Below are 18,437 nucleotides of genomic sequence, written 5' to 3'. Positions count from 1 at the left end.
TGTGTATTTCAAAGAACAGTGCAGTTCAAAATATATTCTGTCAGAAAATGATCACAAGTATTTTTTACTTATTTAGTCCTTAGTTTTCTAAGTTGCTCTTTATGTGTAAATGAGATTGCCTTATTAGTTTTTATAATCATTGGGTCTTGTATACAGTGTTTTAGAGGAGGAAACATGTCTTGCATAGTCCAAGGGAATTTATTGTAATCCCTCCTTTTGTTCACATTTCTCTCTCTCTCTCTCTCTCTCTCTCTCTCTCTCTCTCTCTCTCTCTCTCTCTCTCTCTCTCTCTCTCTCTCTCTCTCTCTCTCTCTGTGTGTGTGTGTGTGTGTGTGTGTGTGTGTGTGTGTTTGTGACATGTGTGCAGGTACCTGTGGAGGGCAGAAGAGGGTGTACCTGGAGTTTCAGGTGGTTGTGAGCCACCCAATGTGGGTGCTGGAAACTGAACCAGAATCCTTTGGAAGAAAAGTAAGCATTCTTAATCACTGAGACATCTCTTCAATCCCCAGAGTCTACTCTTAATACCAGTGTATATAATACAATTACCTTTAGACATTATAATTAGGCTTCACCCACATTATCTTTGTGAATCAAACATCACCCTCCCACTATCTTTTAGTGTTACTGCTCATTTTTAGTGAGCAATTGAAAGAAAATATTTTGAATTGCATTAATTCAGAGTATAGGGGTCTCAAATTTAGAAGTTATCAAATTAAAATCCATAAAAGGCATCCAAGAGAAATGAAATGAACATGGCATGATTCATATGAAGATGTTTTTGTATCAAGTGTTCATTGGAAAAAAATACTAGACTAGAGAAAGGCAAATAAAAGCAAGCTGCCATAGAAACTGTTGTCATACCGATCAGTGAACAGAAATATTTACAACTTTTTCCTCACCAGTCCTGCTTTAAAGGCTGTTTTACCTACTGGGGTTCAAAATCTGAAGTACTTTATCTGTTTATGTAAATTTGGTAGTAGTGATGTGGATTGAGACCAGAGCATTGTGTATATTAGGCAAGCACTCTAAAACTGACAAAGTCAAGATGCTACTTTTTACTTAAAAATTTTAAATCATTACCCCCTTCCTGGTCCTCCCTTCATCTCCTCTTCACTCTTTATCAAATTTGTTGCCTTTTATGATCATAATGATGATTATTATTCCTAATGTACATATATAAATGCATAAATATGCAAATACAACGGGCAAAGTCGATTTGGTGTGGCTTGTGTATCATGATTTCAGGACTGACCACTTTGTATTGGATAGCCAAATAGGGAGCTCATCCCCGGGAGAGGCTATTTTCCCCCTCTCAGTAGTCATTAGTTACATATTGTTCTTCATTTAGGGGTAGAACCCCTTGAGATTTCCCCCTTCCACATTAGCATGTCTATTGGAGTTCTTATTTAGGTCTTGTTTAGGCAACATTATTGTTGTGGTATCATGAGTATAGTTCCCTTGACATTTCTAGAAGACAATCTCACAGCAGACTTCCTGTTCCTCTGGCTGTTATGATCTTTCTTCCCCTTCTTCCTTGATGTTCCCAGAGCTTTAGATGCAGGAATTGTGCTGTAGATATATCTATTGGGACTGGACACCCCAAAGTCCAGTTGTTGTCTACATTTTGATTGGTTGTAGTTTTCTGTAATGATGTCTGTTTGCTGCAAAGAGAAACTTCTTTGATGTGAGATGAGAGCTACACTTATCTGTAAGTATAAGGAAACAGTTGGGAGTTATTATGGTTTTATAAAGTTCTCACCATTAACATTCAGAGAAAAAAGTTTCTGCAATGTGAGCGTCTGCCTATGATAAAAGTTTAGAACAGTTAAGAAGAAATAGGAAAAGAAACTCATTCATGAAAATTCAAATCATTCACTTGTATTGGGTGTATAGATGGTGAATATGCTGTACAACTAATTCAAATAATTGTGTGATTTTCTTCAACCACATTCATCACAAACTTTGTATAAATTGATCCAAAAATATTTTCTAAGTGACTATAGTGGGAGGTCGTTTATACAAAATGCTGGTGAAAGAGTAGTTTAGATGATTTGCTATTGGATCTAGCCAGCCTAAGAGTCTGAAAAACATTAGAGGAATCAATAGATTATAATAGTAATTTCAAAGAAAAAAGACTGGGTTTACAAAATAGAAAAATAATAGAGTAAGGGTGTAGTTTAGAGATATTGAAGTTTAAGATTTGTGACATGTGGAATATTTTGCATAAGATACACAAGGTATAAATATAGGGTGCTAATATAGAATGGGAGGATAATTACTAAGTATTGTGGAAATAAAACAGCCATTCTATGTATACTACCGACACAGATAAATGTAAGATAGTGACAGTAATATAAGGACATGAAAACTGAGTTAAGCTCTGTTTCGGAATCAATGTGAGTATGTAGAGGAGAAAGGGCTTTGAAATTACATTGATATAATTATGATCATGTCTCCAAATTACATATATATATATATATATATATATATATATATATATATATGGACACACATGCCATAATTCAGAGTAAAGCTGCTAAAATAGTTATTTTGACAGAAAGCTTAAGTGTTTTTAATTTTCAATGATTTATTTATTTCTATTTTATGTGCATTTGTAGTTGAATGGTCTTATTAAATAAGAAACACAGAGCCAATTGCAGAGTTAAAAGCCCAAGAGGACAGAGCAGTAGCTGAGAGCTGAGCTTACCCTTTGCTGCTGTCCTTCCCCTTAGCAAGTTACCTACTTCCTGTGTGTCTGTCCTTTTTATTGACTTTCTGTTCTGCCTTCTCATTGGTTGTAAACACTACCACATGACCTCCTTGTCACTGCCTGTCTATACAGACCTCCGGGTCTCTATGGTTGGTATTGAGATTAAAGGCGTGTGTCTCCATGCTGGCTGTATCCTTGAATACACAGAGATCTGCCTAGCTCTGCCTCCCAAGTGCTGGGATTACAGGTGTCACCACCACCGCCTAGCTTCTGCTATGGCTTGGTATTAGCTCTGACCCCCAGGCAACTTTATTTATTAACATACAAATAAAATCACATTTCAGTACAAATAAAATATCACCATATGCATTGGTGTTCTGCTCACATGTATGTCTGTGTGAGCGTGTCAGATCCCCTGGAACTGGAGTTAGAGACAGCTCTGAGCTCCATGTGGGTCCTGGGAATTGTACCTGGGTCCTCTGGAAGAGCAGCCAGGGCTCTTAACCACTGAACCATCTCTTCAGCCTGAAAGCTTATTTTTAAAGCAAAAATATTGGAAGGAAGGGGAATTGTTTGTCATAAATGAAAGATTTAAAGGCCCAGAAGAAGGTTTACAAGAGAAGACTATCTACAGAATTTATCTCTGAATAGAAAAGGGTAGTCAGAAGTGTGTAGCCATGAATTCAGAAAGATATTCAGTAATTTTTCCAATAAATATTTTATTGAGTGGTTACCATGTGCCAGGCACTAGCTAATAGAACAGAGATGGAGATAAAAATCCCACCCTAATGAAGCTTATATTTGGTAGGGGAAAACAGGCAATGAAGAAATAAACATTATTGTAGGTGATAACAAAGGCTTAAGTAAAATGAAACTGAATAAGTGGGGAGAGCAAGAAAGTGGACAAGAGTGCAGTTTCAGATTAGAAAAGCTTATGTGAAGTTCTGTAATCTGACTAGCCTTCTAAAGCAATTGAGAGGTTGATCCAAATTGATACATGAAGGAAGAACATTATGACAGAAGGAAGAACAAGGCAATGTGTCTAAAGCAGGAGCCATGGGCACTTTTAGGAAATGCCAGGAAAACAAGTGTGGCCTGGTGTTAAGGAGGAGAGTGAGAGGAATAAAGAGGTGATTTTAGTGGGAGCTTGTGGTCAGATCATGTAGATGGTTCAGGTAATAGCAAGTACTGTGGAGCTAATGCAAATACACCATGCAAGCTTGAGAAAGGGTGAAGCAAAATCTCTGTTAACAGTGCAGACAATGGACTACAAAGGGGCAAAAGTGGAAGCCTAGTGACAAATTAGGCTGCTGCCACAGTTAAGATTCTGCTGCTAACACAGAACTAGAACACATGAGATGCAGTGACCTAGAAAGGAAAGTTTAATAAGGGTCGTGTTCTGAAGCCTGAGAAGTCTGGGAGCCTGGTGTCAAATCTGCTGTTTCTGAGTAAGGCCTCCTATGTCTTAAGCTCATGATGGAAAGCCTAAGACAAAGAAAGGGCTGTGTGCAGAGGAGGGCAATCACCAGAGTGGGCTTACTTTGTAGTAGCATGCTCTCATGGTACTAAATCAGTCTTGTGAAAGAAAAGTGTTATTGATTTATTTATGAGAGATCTACCTCCCAAACTCAGACATCTCCTATTATGCCCCACATCCAGTGTCCCAGTGTTCCAAACATCAATATGAATTTTAGTGGAAAAAATCAACAAAGGAAGCTGTTAACAGAGAATAGAAAAGAAAACTGATGTATGTATGTAGATTGGACAGTGGATGGAGAAAGAAGAGCTTGGTATATTATTTGTGTCTTCAATGATTCTATTTTTGGCTGTTTTGCTTCCTTGGAATGGTGCCTGGCATATAGGTTATAATGTTGAATCATATAATTTTCCCAATATCAGATTTCTATGTGGCTTATCAAGGACAGTAACTAACATCTTATTGATTCCAAAACTTTGAATGACAGTGCTTTGAGGCTAGGGAGGATTGCACAGCCTTAGACAAAACTCTGGTGACAACCTGGGGCAAATAATTCATAGTTTGGTTTGTGGTATCTGGGAAAATTCTAGCAGTTATAACCTCAGATCATAAAATCGGAGGAGTTGAAATACATTTTAAGAATTCCAATGGAAGACTTGACTATATCTGCGTTGTGTTCACAGCAGTTTCTCAAATGTTCATAAGACAAATTTGTATTTGTATGGGGATTTCTCAGTGTGCTCTTTTTGGTAACAGGTATTGGGCTCACCATATTATGTCTGTTATTTTATCTATTCTTTATAGTCCTTATATTGCCATCTCTAATTTTCATTGAAGAAGGACAATCTTTAAAAGTCTAACATGGCTAGGATTTGTCAGTTCCCAATAGCTTCTGGATCAAGCAGGTTGCAAAGTCTACCCTGCAACCCCATCCTTTATAGCATCTTACTTCATTTATTCTGCATGTTTCATGATAACATCCATCTATTCAGTTGCTGTTCTTAAAATACTCATTATTTGTCAGGCACTCTCCTATGCATTACTCATGCATAAGCCCTCTGTATTGGCAAGTTCTGGACCCACAGATTCAATCAACCACAGATTGAAAATATTTTCAAAAATCACATTTGTGCCAAATATGTGCAGACATTTCCCACAGATTCAATCAACCACAGATTGAAAATATTTTAAAAGTTCATGTCTGTGCTGATTGTGTGCAGATATTTTTTTTCATTTTTCCTTCAGCAGTATAATGACTTGTGTTGAATTACATTGTAATATATGTGATCTAGAGAGAATATTTAAACTATTTAGGAGGGTGTGCATAGGTTTTAGATAAATGTTGTGCCTTTCTATGTAAGAAACTTGACTGTCTGAGGAATTTTGATATTTGGGAATCCTGGAATGAACCACTCATAGATACTGAAGAAGAATTATGTATCTCTGAATAAAATAAATAAAAATAATAGTTCACACTGACCTTAAACTGTGCCATGGACAAGGATAATAACAAAACACAATTGTAAAGGTGACATTTAAATAAAAATTTGAAGGACTCAAGGGAACAAATATTCCAGAAATTTCATAAAAAATGTTCTAGGTGAAATATATAGCAGTGAAAATGCATTACGGTAAGAACATGCCTGATAGTGCAATGGATTGCAAGGAATCCACAGTGGCCAAAGTGAAGGGCCTAGCAGGATGGTAGACTAGGGTCAGATTTACAAGCTGCTAGGGGTTGAACTGTGTTTGGTCTTATAAATCATAGGGCAGTTCTAAAAATATTTTAAAGTTTTATGTTTATGCTTTCTTTTAAATTCATTATATATATATATAAGTATATATATATAAGTATATATATATATATATATATATATATATATATAGATATATATTTAGTTTTTTGAGACAGGGTTTCTCTGTGTAGCTTTGCGCCTTTCCTAGAACTCACTCTGTAGCCCAGGCTGGGCTCGAACTCACAGAGATCTGCCTGGCTCTGCCTCCCAAGTGCTGGGGTTAAAGGCGTGCACCACCACCACTGAGCTAAGATACAATTTATCTTGAGCATATCCACCCTCATTCCTCTCCTCCAACTTTTCCTAGATCCACCCATCTCATCTCCCTCCTAATGTCATCTTCTCCTTTGTGATGATTTGTTTAATAATTTTTAATTATCCTCCCTGATCTACTTCATGGAGCTCTTTGTTTTTTATTAATTTATGTATTTTAAGATCTTGAAAATAACACATTTATTTAAATATGGACAAGAATATGTATATATTTTTATTTCTTTTATTTTTGACATTACAATATGTCAATATTACATCATGTCTGTTTTCCATTTCCTCTTTCTAAACTATCCCATGTTATTACCACTTGCTCTCTTTCAAATTCATGCCCTCTTTTTCCTTCATTTTCCTTGTGTTGTTGTTGTTGGTGGTGGTGGCGGTGAGTGTGTGTGTGTGTGTGTGTGTGTGTGTGTGTGTGTGTGCGAGTGAGTTTAGTCATCTCTAAAAACCTACAAGCAATATTATACATAGTAAGGCTTTTGAAATAAGAAAAAAAATGTCGGCTTTGGACAGAGTAAGACATGATCTAACTCAATAACAAAAGTTTACCTTGCCTCCTACATGGAGAGCAGATTTGCTGCTTACATGAACAAGGGCAGTCTCAAAAAATTCAAGGTATTTTGATAAGAAGTAATGAATCAGATTGTATTGGAGGAGGTGATGGCTACTGGTTTTATTCTGGATATGTTTCATTTAGAATAGAGCTGCTGATAGATTGAATACAAAGTATGAATGTAAAAGAAGTCAGGAATAGCATCAAAGTTTGCACACTGAGCAAATGAAAGCATGGAAATGCTATTACTTGAGGAAGAAAATTGTGGGAGGTCTAGGCCTGTGTAGGTATGGGTGGAGGGTAACTGAATGCCATGTTGAGCCCATATGGCCTTACTGTCTTCTATGGACTGTACTCTTATGAATGCACACCATTCTTGACTCCATCTCACAATGTAGTAAGTTGACTTTGTCATACCAACTAAAAACAAATATTCTTTCTTTCCTTGAATCTTAGTTTTCTGAATGTTCATAGAATTATATGTACCACTACTGTAATTGACAATTCATTTGCCATGAATTTGTACATAATATTTGTATGTTCATACATTATAGGAAATTATTCACCATAGTCATTATTGCCCTAAAAACATCATTTGTTCACTACAGCCACTTTTTATGTATATCTGGGCTCTCTGCTCTAGTAAAAAAAAAAATGACCATGTCTGCTCACTCATGGATGGATACTGAATTTTTGTCGCTGTCTCATAATGGTCTACTATCATGGCTATCTCCTCCTATATCATGTCGCCTAACTCCCGAGTTTTGTTATCATGATACACACACCGTGTTCCTGGATCATGTTGAGGACAAGTATACCAAATATTTCATGGATCTCAAAGTTTTCAGTTTATTCACTATACTCACTTGAAAAAAGCTACCACATTTATTGTAAATATTTTGGTTATTTTTCTACAATCATTTTCTTTGACTATGTAATAGTTATCTGAGCATACATGCCTTGACTATATGTTCATCTAATGCTAACTGTTAATGTGAAACATTTCTCTATCCATATATCAGACATGAGTTCTGCTCTGTGAATATTTCCCCCGCAATTATACTTCAGAGCCCTTTATATGAAAAGTGCTATCTTAGCCATTTTTTAAAAAATAGTATATTTACTTATTTCTGAGACAGGATCTCTCTCTAGATAGCCCACTGTCCTGGAACTCACTGTGTACAACAGCTAGCCTCAAACTCAAAGAGATCCACCTGCCTTTGTCTCCAAAATGCTGGAATTTAAGACATGCACCACCATGTCTGGCATCATCTCAACCATTTTTAAGTACATACTGCAGCAATGTTGAATTTATCCATGTTGTTGCCAGTTATTCAATTGCATGTTTTAATTATGCGTGATGACTTTTGTATGTATGTTTTTGGTTTGTACATCTTTGTGTGTGTATATTATGTTAATTTGATTACTCTTATGATGTATACTAATCAAGCAAGTATAATAAACATTTCTTTATAATCAACCACTAATCACTTTTATGTAATGGAAATTTCATACTTGTCTATTCATTTGTGAGAATATTGTAGATTGTTTGAATGCATGATTATCCTACTGTGCTATAAAAAACAAGAAGTTTCCTCTTCTCTGTGTTTTGGTGTCCCTTATTATCTTCTTCTTGTCTCTCCTCCCCTTGCCCTTTCTATTCTCTAATGACCACTGTTCCATCTTTTCTCTTTCTCACCCCCCTACATCCTAGCTGTAGTTCATCTCCCTCCTGCCCTCCCAGCTCCTCTCCCCTACTCCACTCTGTCACCATACCCCAATCCAATACTCATCCATTTCTGTTTAGAAAAAAAAGCAGATCTCCCATGAGTATCAACAAAGCGTGGCACCTCCCCATGCATTGACACTGGGCAAGGTGACCCAGTATGAGGAGTAGGGTCACAAAAGCCTGTAAAAGAGTCAGAGACAGTCCCTGTTCCCATTGTTAGGAGTCCCATAAGAGGACCAAGCTACCCAACTGCAGCATATATGTAGAGTGGCTAGGTCAATCCCATGCAGGCTCTCTTGTTTTTGGTCCAGTCTCAGTGAGCCTCTATGAGTCCAGGATAGTTGATTCTGTGGGTTTTCTTGTGGTGTCCTTGACCTCTCTGGCTCCTTACTCCCCATCTTCTGCAGAATTCCCTGAGCTCTGCCTATTGTTTGGTCTGCATCGGTTCATCTCTTTATTTAGCAAGTTAGCTGGCTTGTTTTATTTAGCATAATTTATTATGTATACAGTGGTCTGCCTGCATGTATGCCTGCAGGCCAGAAGAGGGCATCAGATCTTATTATAAGTGGTTGTGAGCCACCATGTGGTTGCTGGAAATTAAACTCAGGACCTTTGGAAGAGCCTCCATGACTCTTAATCTCTGAGCCATCTCTCCAACCCTATTTAGCAAAATTACTTCCCATTATATCCTTGTTGCTGCAAATATCAGGATTTCATTCCTCATGGCTAAATAGTATTCCACTATATAAGCATAATACTATTTTATTTATCCATTCATTTGTTGAAGCATCTAGGTTGATCCACTATCTTAGCTTTTATAAATACACTTCAATAAATGCAAGAGTGTAAGTATGTGGCACAAAGATTTCTACAGTTAAATAATACCTGATTTTGGTTCTGATTAAATTTTCTCTGGTGGTCGCTGAAATTGACCAATTTTCTTTTATTTTTTGGCTTAGTGTATGTCTGTTTAGTTAACCTCTCTGTAGTTGTCTCTTAATTCTGTTAACTTTTTTTTTTTTGCTGTTTAGAAGTTTCTTATTTTTTCTGTTTTTACTTTTTGGGAGCTGTATGCACTATTCCTTGAAAGGGAACATGCCCACATCTCCACATCTTCTCTTGTTTTGTGATTATACAACTTATGGACTATGATTTTCTGACATATGTGGTGACCAAATGGTTTTATTTCATAAACTTATTCTCATGCATCACAGTAACAATATTTGCTGACAAAATGGTATGCCCAATCCCTTCTGTTTATATATAAATGCATATATGCATTATTTGAACATGTTTGTTAATTATGATTTCACATGATATTATTGCCTTCTTATGCATCATATGCTATATCATAATCATATAAGTCATGAGTAGTTATATCTGTGTAATTGTGTCATTTATTTTAGTATGATGGTTTATTGCTTTTTTAAGATCATTTATACATATCCCATAGTTACATACATTAATAGTATATTTGAATACTGATTGATGACATTTTCATTTATGTAAAATGTCTATCTTTTCTTTTAACCCAGGTTATTACTAATGAATCCTGAACATGCATCATGATTATATATCTATGTATTTTATTCTGTGGTTTATTTCCATATTTTTGGCTTCATATTCTGTTATCCATGATGTGCATTCCTGTAGCAATCAAGTCATATATCATCATAAATCATTAGGAAGTGCTCAGGTCCTATGGATATTTGAGCATAGATCATGGATATTGTTTATGCCCAGAGTTGTTTAACAATCTTACTTATATTGTTTGGTTTTTTGAACTGTACTACTCTTGGTCGTTCATGTAAGTTGTCTAACAACTCTTGTTCAGTTTATGAATCATCAATCTTATGCCAACTATATGAGCTTAATATAACCTTTTTTGTGAAATGAAGATTGTTGAATTTATTGATGTTATGCTAAGATCCTTGTGGCTGATGTAGACATTGAATCATATCAGAAGTCCATATTACTCAGCATTATGATTCTTCATATGTATGATTCTTCATATGGATCTGTACCAGATCCATAAAGACAGCCTAGAATAGAACCTAATGACTCTCTTTATAGGAATAGAATATATTTAATAGGGGCCTTATTTATTTTTTATTGAGAAAATTTTTATTCATTTTACATGCTAACCACAGATCTAGCTCTCTTTTCTCCTCCCTTTCCCCCATCCTTCCCTCCCCAACCCACCCCCATTCCCTTTTCCAACAAGGTAAGGTCTCCCATGGGGAGTCCACAGAGCCTGGTACATTCAGTTGAGACCAGTCCAAGTCCTTCCCCCTGCATCAAGGCTGTGTAAGGTGTCCCACCATAGATAGTGGGATCCAAAAATCCAGCTCATGCACCAGGGATAGATCCCACTGCCTGGGGGCCCCTTAAGCAAATCAAGGTGCACAACTGTCTCCATTATACAGAAGGCCTAGTCTAGTCCTGTGGAGGCTCCACAGGTGTTGGTCTAAAGTTCATGAGTTCCCACTAGTTTGGTTGTCTCTGAAGGTTTCCCCCATCATGATCTTGATTTCCCTTGCTCATAGAATTCCTCTTCTCTCTCTTCAACTAGACTCCCAGAGCTTGGCCTGGTGCTTGGCTGAGGATCTCTGCATCTGCTTCCATCAGTTACTGGATGAAGGCTCTATGATGACAGAGTATTCACCAATCTGATTACTGGGGAAAGGCAGTTCAGGCACCCTCTCCATTATTGCTAGTATTCTAAGGTAGGGTCATCCCTGGGGATTCCTGGGAACTTCCCTAGCACCACATTTCTCCCTATCTCCATGATGTCTCCCTCTATCAAGATACATCTCTTTCATTGCTCTCCAACTCTGTCCCTTTTCCAGCTTGACCATCAGCATTCCTTAGCCTCTGCATTGTCTTAGTTACCGCTTTGGGTGTTGTGGTTAAGTTTTTTCTGATACTAAGATTTTGAACTCCTAATTGTTTAGGTTTCACAATCTTTCCACTTTCACCTTTTAAAAGTAACTTGTTGTAGGTTGTGCCCTTGCATAATATATCTAAAAGTGTGCTTTGCACTGTGGCATAATCTGTAAAATACTTTGTTTTAAAGAAAAAAAGAATAAGTGTATTTTTTTACATTTACTGATATAGGAAACAAATGTAATTTCTTTTTAAGATGTTGAAAAGTCTGTTTGTCTTGTGTAATATATGCAGCTTTGAAAGTCATTTACAAGCGGGCATGGTGGTGCATGTCTTTAATCCCAGCATCCCAGCACTTGCGAGACAGAGGCAGATAAATCCATGAGTTCAAGGCTAGCATGGTCTACAGAGTGAGTTTCAGGACAGTCAGGGCTACACAGAGAAACTCTGTCTCAAAAAAATCATTTAGCAATGTGTCATGCTTTTAATTTCATATATAAACCTCAATCTCCGGTAACTTTGGAGTATTTATTGTTCCCTTGTGAGTAGATCAACCCTCTGTCAGATATGGGGTTGGTGAAGCTCTTTTCCCATTCTGTAGGCTGTCATTTGTCTTATTTACCATGTCGTTTGCGTTACAGAAGCTTCTCAGTTTCAGGATGCCCCATTGATTAACTGTTGCTCTCAGTGTCTGTGCTACTTGTGTTATATTTAGGAAGAGGTCTCCTGTGCTAATGTGTTCAAGACTATTTTCTACTTTCTCTTCTATCAGGTTCAGTGTAGCTAGATTTATGTTGAGGTCTTTGATACACTTAACTTGAATTTCGTTCATGGTGACAGATATGGGTCTATTTCAATCTTCTTCATGTTGTCATCCAGTTATGTCAGCATCATTTGTTGAAGATGCTTTCTTTCTTCCATTATATAGTTTTCGACTTCTTTGCCAAAAATCAAGTGTTCATGGGTGTGTGGATTAATATCAGGGTCTTTGATTTGATTCCATTGATCCACATGTCTGTTTTTATGCCAATACCAAGCTGTTTTTATTACTATAGCTCTATAGTAGAGCTTGAGGTCAGGAATGGTGATGCCTCCAGAAGTTGCTTTGTGGTACAGGATTGTTTTTGCTATCCTGGGTCTTTTGTTTTTCAGTATGAAGTTAAGTATTATTCTTTCCAGGTCAGTGATGAGATGCATTCAGATATTGATGGGGATTGCATTGAATCTGTTGATTGCTTTTGGTAAAATTACTATTTTTACTATGTTAATCCTACCTATCTATGAGCATGGGAGATCTTATCATTTTCTCTTATCTTCTTCAGTTTCTTTCTTCAATGACTTAAAGTTCAAATACAAGTCTTTCACTTGCTTACTTAAAGTTATCTCAAGGTATTTTATATTATGTGTGGCTATTGTACATGGTGATGTTTCTCCGATTTCTTTCTCAGCCCATTTATCTGTAACATGAATTGCTAAATGCTCTTATTAGTAGAAAACCCAGAGCCAGATATTGAGGTGAAAGCTGAAAGATCAGAGAGCAGAGCAAGCCAGCTAGATCTTATCTCTATGAAATCTTTGGTCTAAAGAGACCGACTTCCTGTTTACTCACACATTATATATCTCTCTGTGCTCTACCATCTTCCTTCTTTCCTAGTGCTTGGATTAAAGGCATGTGCCACCATGCCTGACTCTGTTCCCATTGTGGCCTTGAACTTACAGAGATCCAGATGGATCTCTACCTCCTGAATGCTAGAATTAAAGGTGTGTGCTACCACTGCCTGACCTCTATGTTTAATATAGTGGCTGACTTTGTTCTCCCATCCCCAGGCAAGTGTTATTGGGGTATACAATATGTTGCCACATTTATCATTTGTATATGGGAAAACTACTGTGGGTTTTTAAGTTAATCTTGTGTCCTGCTGCACTACTGAAGGTGTTTATCAGTTGTAGGAGTTGATATAATTTTTTGGGTCACTTATGTATACTATCATATCATCTGCAAATAGCTTCCTTTCCAATTTATATTCCCTTGATCTCCGTTTGTTGTCTTATTGCTTTAGATAAAACTTTGAGTACTATATTGAATAGATATGAGGAGAGTAGACAGCCTTGTCTTGTTGCTGATTTTAGTGGAATTGTTTTGAGTTTCTCTCTATTTAATTTGATATTGGCTATTGGCTTGCTGTAAATTGCCTTTATGATGTTTAGATATGTTCCTTGTGTTTCTGATCTCTCCAAGATTTTTATCATGAAAAGTGGTAGGATTTTGTCAAAGGGATTTTTGGTACCTAATGAGATGATCATGCAGTTTTTTTTTCTTTCAGTTTGTTTATATGGTGTATTACATTGACAGATTTTCATATGTTGAACCACCCTTGCATCTCTGGGATGATGTCTATTTTGTCATGGTGGATAATTTCATTGATGTGTTCTTGGATTCTGTTTGCCATTATTTTATTGAGTATTTTTGCATCAATTTTCATGAGGGAGATTCTTTTTCTTTGTTGCATCTTTGTGTGGTTTGGGAATCAGAGTAACTATAGCCTCATAAAAGGAGTTTGGTAATGTCCCTTCTGTTTCTATTATGTGGAACAATTTGAAGAGTATTGGTATTAGCTCTTCTTTGAAATTCTAGTAGAATTCTGCACTGAAACCATCTTGTCCTGGGCTTTTATTGGTTGGAAGATTTTAATGACTGTTTCTATTTCCTTGGGGGATAGAGGTCTATTTAAATTGTTAATGTGGTCTTGATTTAATTTTGGTATGTGTTACCTATCCAGAAAATTGTCCATTTCTTTCAGATTTTCCAATTTTGTGGAACACAGGTTTTTGAAGTATGTCTGTTATGTCTCCCTTTTCATTTCTGATTTTGTTAATTTGGATGTTCTCTCTCTGCCTTTTGGTTAGTTTGGATAAGGGTTTGTCTATCTTGTTGATTTTTGCAAAGAACAAATACTTTGTTTCACTGATTCTTTGCATTGTTTTCTTTTTTCTATTTTATTGATTTCTGCCCTCAATTTGATTATTTCTTGGCATCTATTCCTCATGGGTGAGTGTGCTTCTTCTTGTTCTAGAGCTTTGAGGTGTGCTGTTAAGTCACTAGTGTGAGATTTCTCCAACTTGTTTATGTGGGCATTTAGTGCTATGAATTTTCCTCTTACCACTGCTTTCATAGTGTCCCATAAGTTTGGGTTTGTTGTACATTTATTTTCATTGAATTCTAGGAAGTCTTTAATATCTTTCTTTATTTCTTCCTTGACTCATCAGTAATTCAGTTCAGCATTATTCAGTTTCTATGCAATTGTAGGCTTTCTGTATTTTTTGTTGTTATTGAAATCTAACTTTAAGCCATGGTGGTCCAATAAAATACAGGAGGTTATTGCAATGTTTTTGTATCTGTTGAGATTTCCTTTGTGGTCAAGTATGTAGTTGATTTTAGAAAGGGTTCCATGGGGTGCTGAGAAGAAGGTATATTCTTTTGAGTTAGGGTGGAATGTTCTGTAGATATTTGTTAAGTCCATTTGAGTCATAACATCTGTTAGGTCCTTTATTTCTCTGCTAAGTTACTGTCTGGCAGATCTGTCCACTGGTGAGAGTGGGATGTTGAAGTCTCTCACTATTAATGTGTGGAGTTTGATGTGTGATTTAAGCTTTAGTAGTATTTCTTTCACATATGTGGGTGCCCTTGTTTTGGGGGAATAAATATTCAGAATTGAGACTTCATTTTGGTGAATTTTTCCTTTGATGAATATGAAGTGTCCTTCTCCATCACTTTTGATTAATTTTATTTTGAAGTCTATTTTGTTAGATATTAGTATATCTACACCAGCTTTCTTCTTAAGTCCATTTGATTGGAAAGTTCTTTCCCAGCCTTTTACTCTAAGATAGTGTCTGTCTTTGAAATTGAGGTGTGTTTCTTGTATGCAGCAGAAGGATGGATCCAGTTTTTGTATCCATTTTGTTTGCCTGTGTCTTTTTATAGGTGAATTGAGTCCACTGATATTAAAGGATATTAATGACCAGTGGTTGTTAATTCCTGTTATCTTTTGGTGTTAGTGTGTGTGTATTTCCCTTCTTTGGGATTTGCTGCTATGCAATTATCTATTGCCTGTGTTTTTGTGATTGTATATGATTTCCTTAGGTTGGAGTTTTCTTTCTAGTGTTTTCTGTAGGGCTAGATTTGTGGATAGGCATTGTTTAAGTCTGGTTTTGTCTTGGAATAGCTTGTGCACTCTGTCTATGGTAATTGAGAGTTTTCCTGGGTATAGTAGTCTGGGCTGGCATCTGGAGTCTCTTGGTGTCTGTATTATATCTTTTCAGGACCTTTTGGGTTTCAGAGTCTCCATTGAGAAGTTGGGTATTATTCTGATGGGTCTGCCTTTGTAAGTCACTTGGCCTTTTGCCTTTGCTGTTCTTAATATTACTTCTTTATTCTGTGTGTTTAGTGGTTTAATTATTATGTGGTAAGGGGACATTTTTTGGGGGCATCTAGTATCTTTGGTGTTCTATTAGCTTCTTGAATCTTCATAGATATTTCCTTCAAGTTGGGAAAGTTTTCTTCCATGATTTTGTTGAATACATTTTTCTATGCCTTTGAGTTGGTATTCTTCTCCTTCTTCTAACACTATTATTCTTAGGTTTGGCCTTTTCATGGTCTCCCAGATTTCCTGGATGTTTTATGTTATGACTTTTTTGGCTTTAGTGTTTTCTTTGACTGATGAATCTATTTCCTCTATTGCATCCTCCACACCAGAGATTCTCTCTTCCATCTCTTGCAATCTGTTGGTTATGCTTGCATCTGTAGTTCCTATTTGTTTACTCAGATTTTCTATTTCAGAATTCCCTCAGTTTGTGTCTTCTTCGTTGTTTCTATTTCAATTTTCAGGTCTTGAACTGTTTCCTTCCTCTTCCTTTTCTTCGTTTTCTTGGATTTTTTTAAGGGATTTATTGATTTCTTCCTATTTTTTGTCTTTTTATTCCATCAATTTCTTTAAGGGAATTTTTCATTTCCTCTTTAAAACCTCTATCATTTCCATCAAGTTATTTTTAAGGAGTCTTTCTTCTGCTTCTTCTATGTTGTGATGTTCAGGTCTTGCTGTTGTAGAATCACGAGGTTCTCATGGTGTCGTATTGCTCTTTGTGTTATGTGTATTTTTCCACTGGTGTCTATTCATCTGTTCCTCCAATTGTTGCAAGTGGTGTCTGTGTCTGAAGGAGCTGCTCTTGGTCCAGTCTATGCTTGCTGTGTTTGTATCTCAGGGGCCCACTCTTGGTCCAATCAGACCTCTTGGTCTAATTGGAGCTGGCAGATTCTGTGTCTCAAGGAGCCCCTGAGATTGTAGGGTAGTGAGTAGGTTTGGGGTAGGTAGTGGGTCTTGTAGACTGCAGGGTCTAATGGGGGGTGTTGGTGGGGAAGCCTATCTGCAAGAGTCTTCCCTGATGGCCTGAAACTGAGGCAGCAATGTATGGGGTTTTGGGACTTTATTCATTTAATCAATCAGAATTCTTCTCCATATGGGGGTATATTTTATGGATTGATCTTTTGCTTAAACCTTCCTTGAAAAATGTTTAATGTACCTACAGTGTCTCTGAAATGTACTGATATGACTTAAAAAGATTAGTTTTGATGTGGAATGTTTAATGTTTCAAATGTGAAAAAAAACAGTTTAGAGATAATAAGTAAGTACAAGTTCATTGGCTGTTTTCTTAACCTCATATCTTATATGTCTTTTAAAGTATAGAGTTCATAAAACAATGCTTGTCTTCTGTACATAATCATTATTTATCATTGGTATAATTTGATAATTTAAGAAAGTCTATGCTATGCAGTTAGGCTTATATTTCTTTTTTTATGTTGTGAACCCTTTGTAAAGGACTCAGCCTTATCCTTGACTAACTCTTTATGGGGAAATGAATTGTTATTCAAGATCCATCATACTGTCACCCAGTATTTTTTTTATTTTCATTCTGGGGATCTGATCTGTCTACTTAAGCTTTTCAATATTTTGGAAAAAAATTTAACTCTAGAAAGATGAGAAACAATATTCACAATGCCATGAGGAGACTTCAAGTCTTAGTTTTACATATTTTTTGCAGTGTTATGTAGTTAACTAAACCAAAGTCCCCTGTGATGTGAAAGATCAAACAAGTGATTAAGGGAAATAGAAAAGAGACAGGAGAGATTATCTTTAAAAATTATTTTTAGTTTTAGTTTATTTTATGGGTATGGGTGTTTTGCTTACATGTATGTCTGTGAAATGTGTGTATGCCTGGTGCCCACAAAAGCCAGAAGAGAGTGTCAGAACCCCTGAAACTAGAGTTATAGATAGCTGTGAGCCACCCTGTGTATACTTGGGATTGAACACAAGCCCTTTGAACAAGAACCTTATGCTATCTCTCTAGATTTATGGGGAACTATTTTAAGCTTTTATATTAAAAGAAGTAACTGAGGCTCAGAGAAGTTCTATAACTCACCCAGTCATTCAGGAAGCCTGGGACAGAGATGCAGCAGAAATTCATTTCTCTGGTGACTGACCTAGAAGAGCTTTGTTCTGCCTTTTGCTCTTTCTTGGGAGAATTCTGTTATGTTCAGAAGAAACATATATTGGGAATGAATCTTTTTGACCTTGATCAGCTTTGTAATGTCAAGCAACTGGCTGGATACTAGAGAAACTAAGGAATTTTAAATCTTTCTAAGCCTCTTCTTTGCTTTTGTTTTCTATTCTTTTGTTGGTCCCCTTCCCCTGTATCGTGGATCTCACAGGTCTCTCCAAGCTGCTGTCTAGTCTAAGAAGATGATAATCACACAAATGTGGCATTTCTATGTGACCGGATTTGGACTTCTTTTCCTGATTAGTATTCTCCCTGGAACCACTGGCCAAGGGGAATCAAGACGACAAGAACCTGGGGACTTTGTGAAGCAAGATATTGGCGGGTAAGAAAACTTAATCCTTGAAAGAAAATATGAATATTATGAATGCTACCTCCCAATTTACCTTCAGAGGGCCTAAATT

At 36.6% G+C, this 18,437-nt stretch overlaps 1 protein-coding gene across 2 annotated transcripts in view; it reads left to right on the top strand.

The window, feature by feature from the left end:
* The window catches only part of Gabra3 (gamma-aminobutyric acid type A receptor subunit alpha3), a 235,194-nt gene that overhangs the window by 49,904 nt on the left and 166,853 nt on the right, over positions 1-18,437 (top strand). For both annotated transcript variants that reach the window (XM_037199298.1, XM_037199297.1), the window contains exon 2: positions 18,188-18,358. In XM_037199298.1, the coding sequence (XP_037055193.1) occupies positions 18,219-18,358 (140 nt within the window). In that variant the 5' untranslated portion in view covers positions 18,188-18,218. The remainder of the gene's footprint in view (positions 1-18,187; positions 18,359-18,437) is intronic.

This window comes from Peromyscus leucopus, chromosome X (assembly GCF_004664715.2).
Source record: "Peromyscus leucopus breed LL Stock chromosome X, UCI_PerLeu_2.1, whole genome shotgun sequence".
In the NCBI taxonomy this organism is placed as follows: Eukaryota; Metazoa; Chordata; class Mammalia; order Rodentia; family Cricetidae; genus Peromyscus; species Peromyscus leucopus.
Note: the sequence above shows the minus strand (reverse complement) of the source record. Positions and strands in the feature narration are given on the sequence as shown.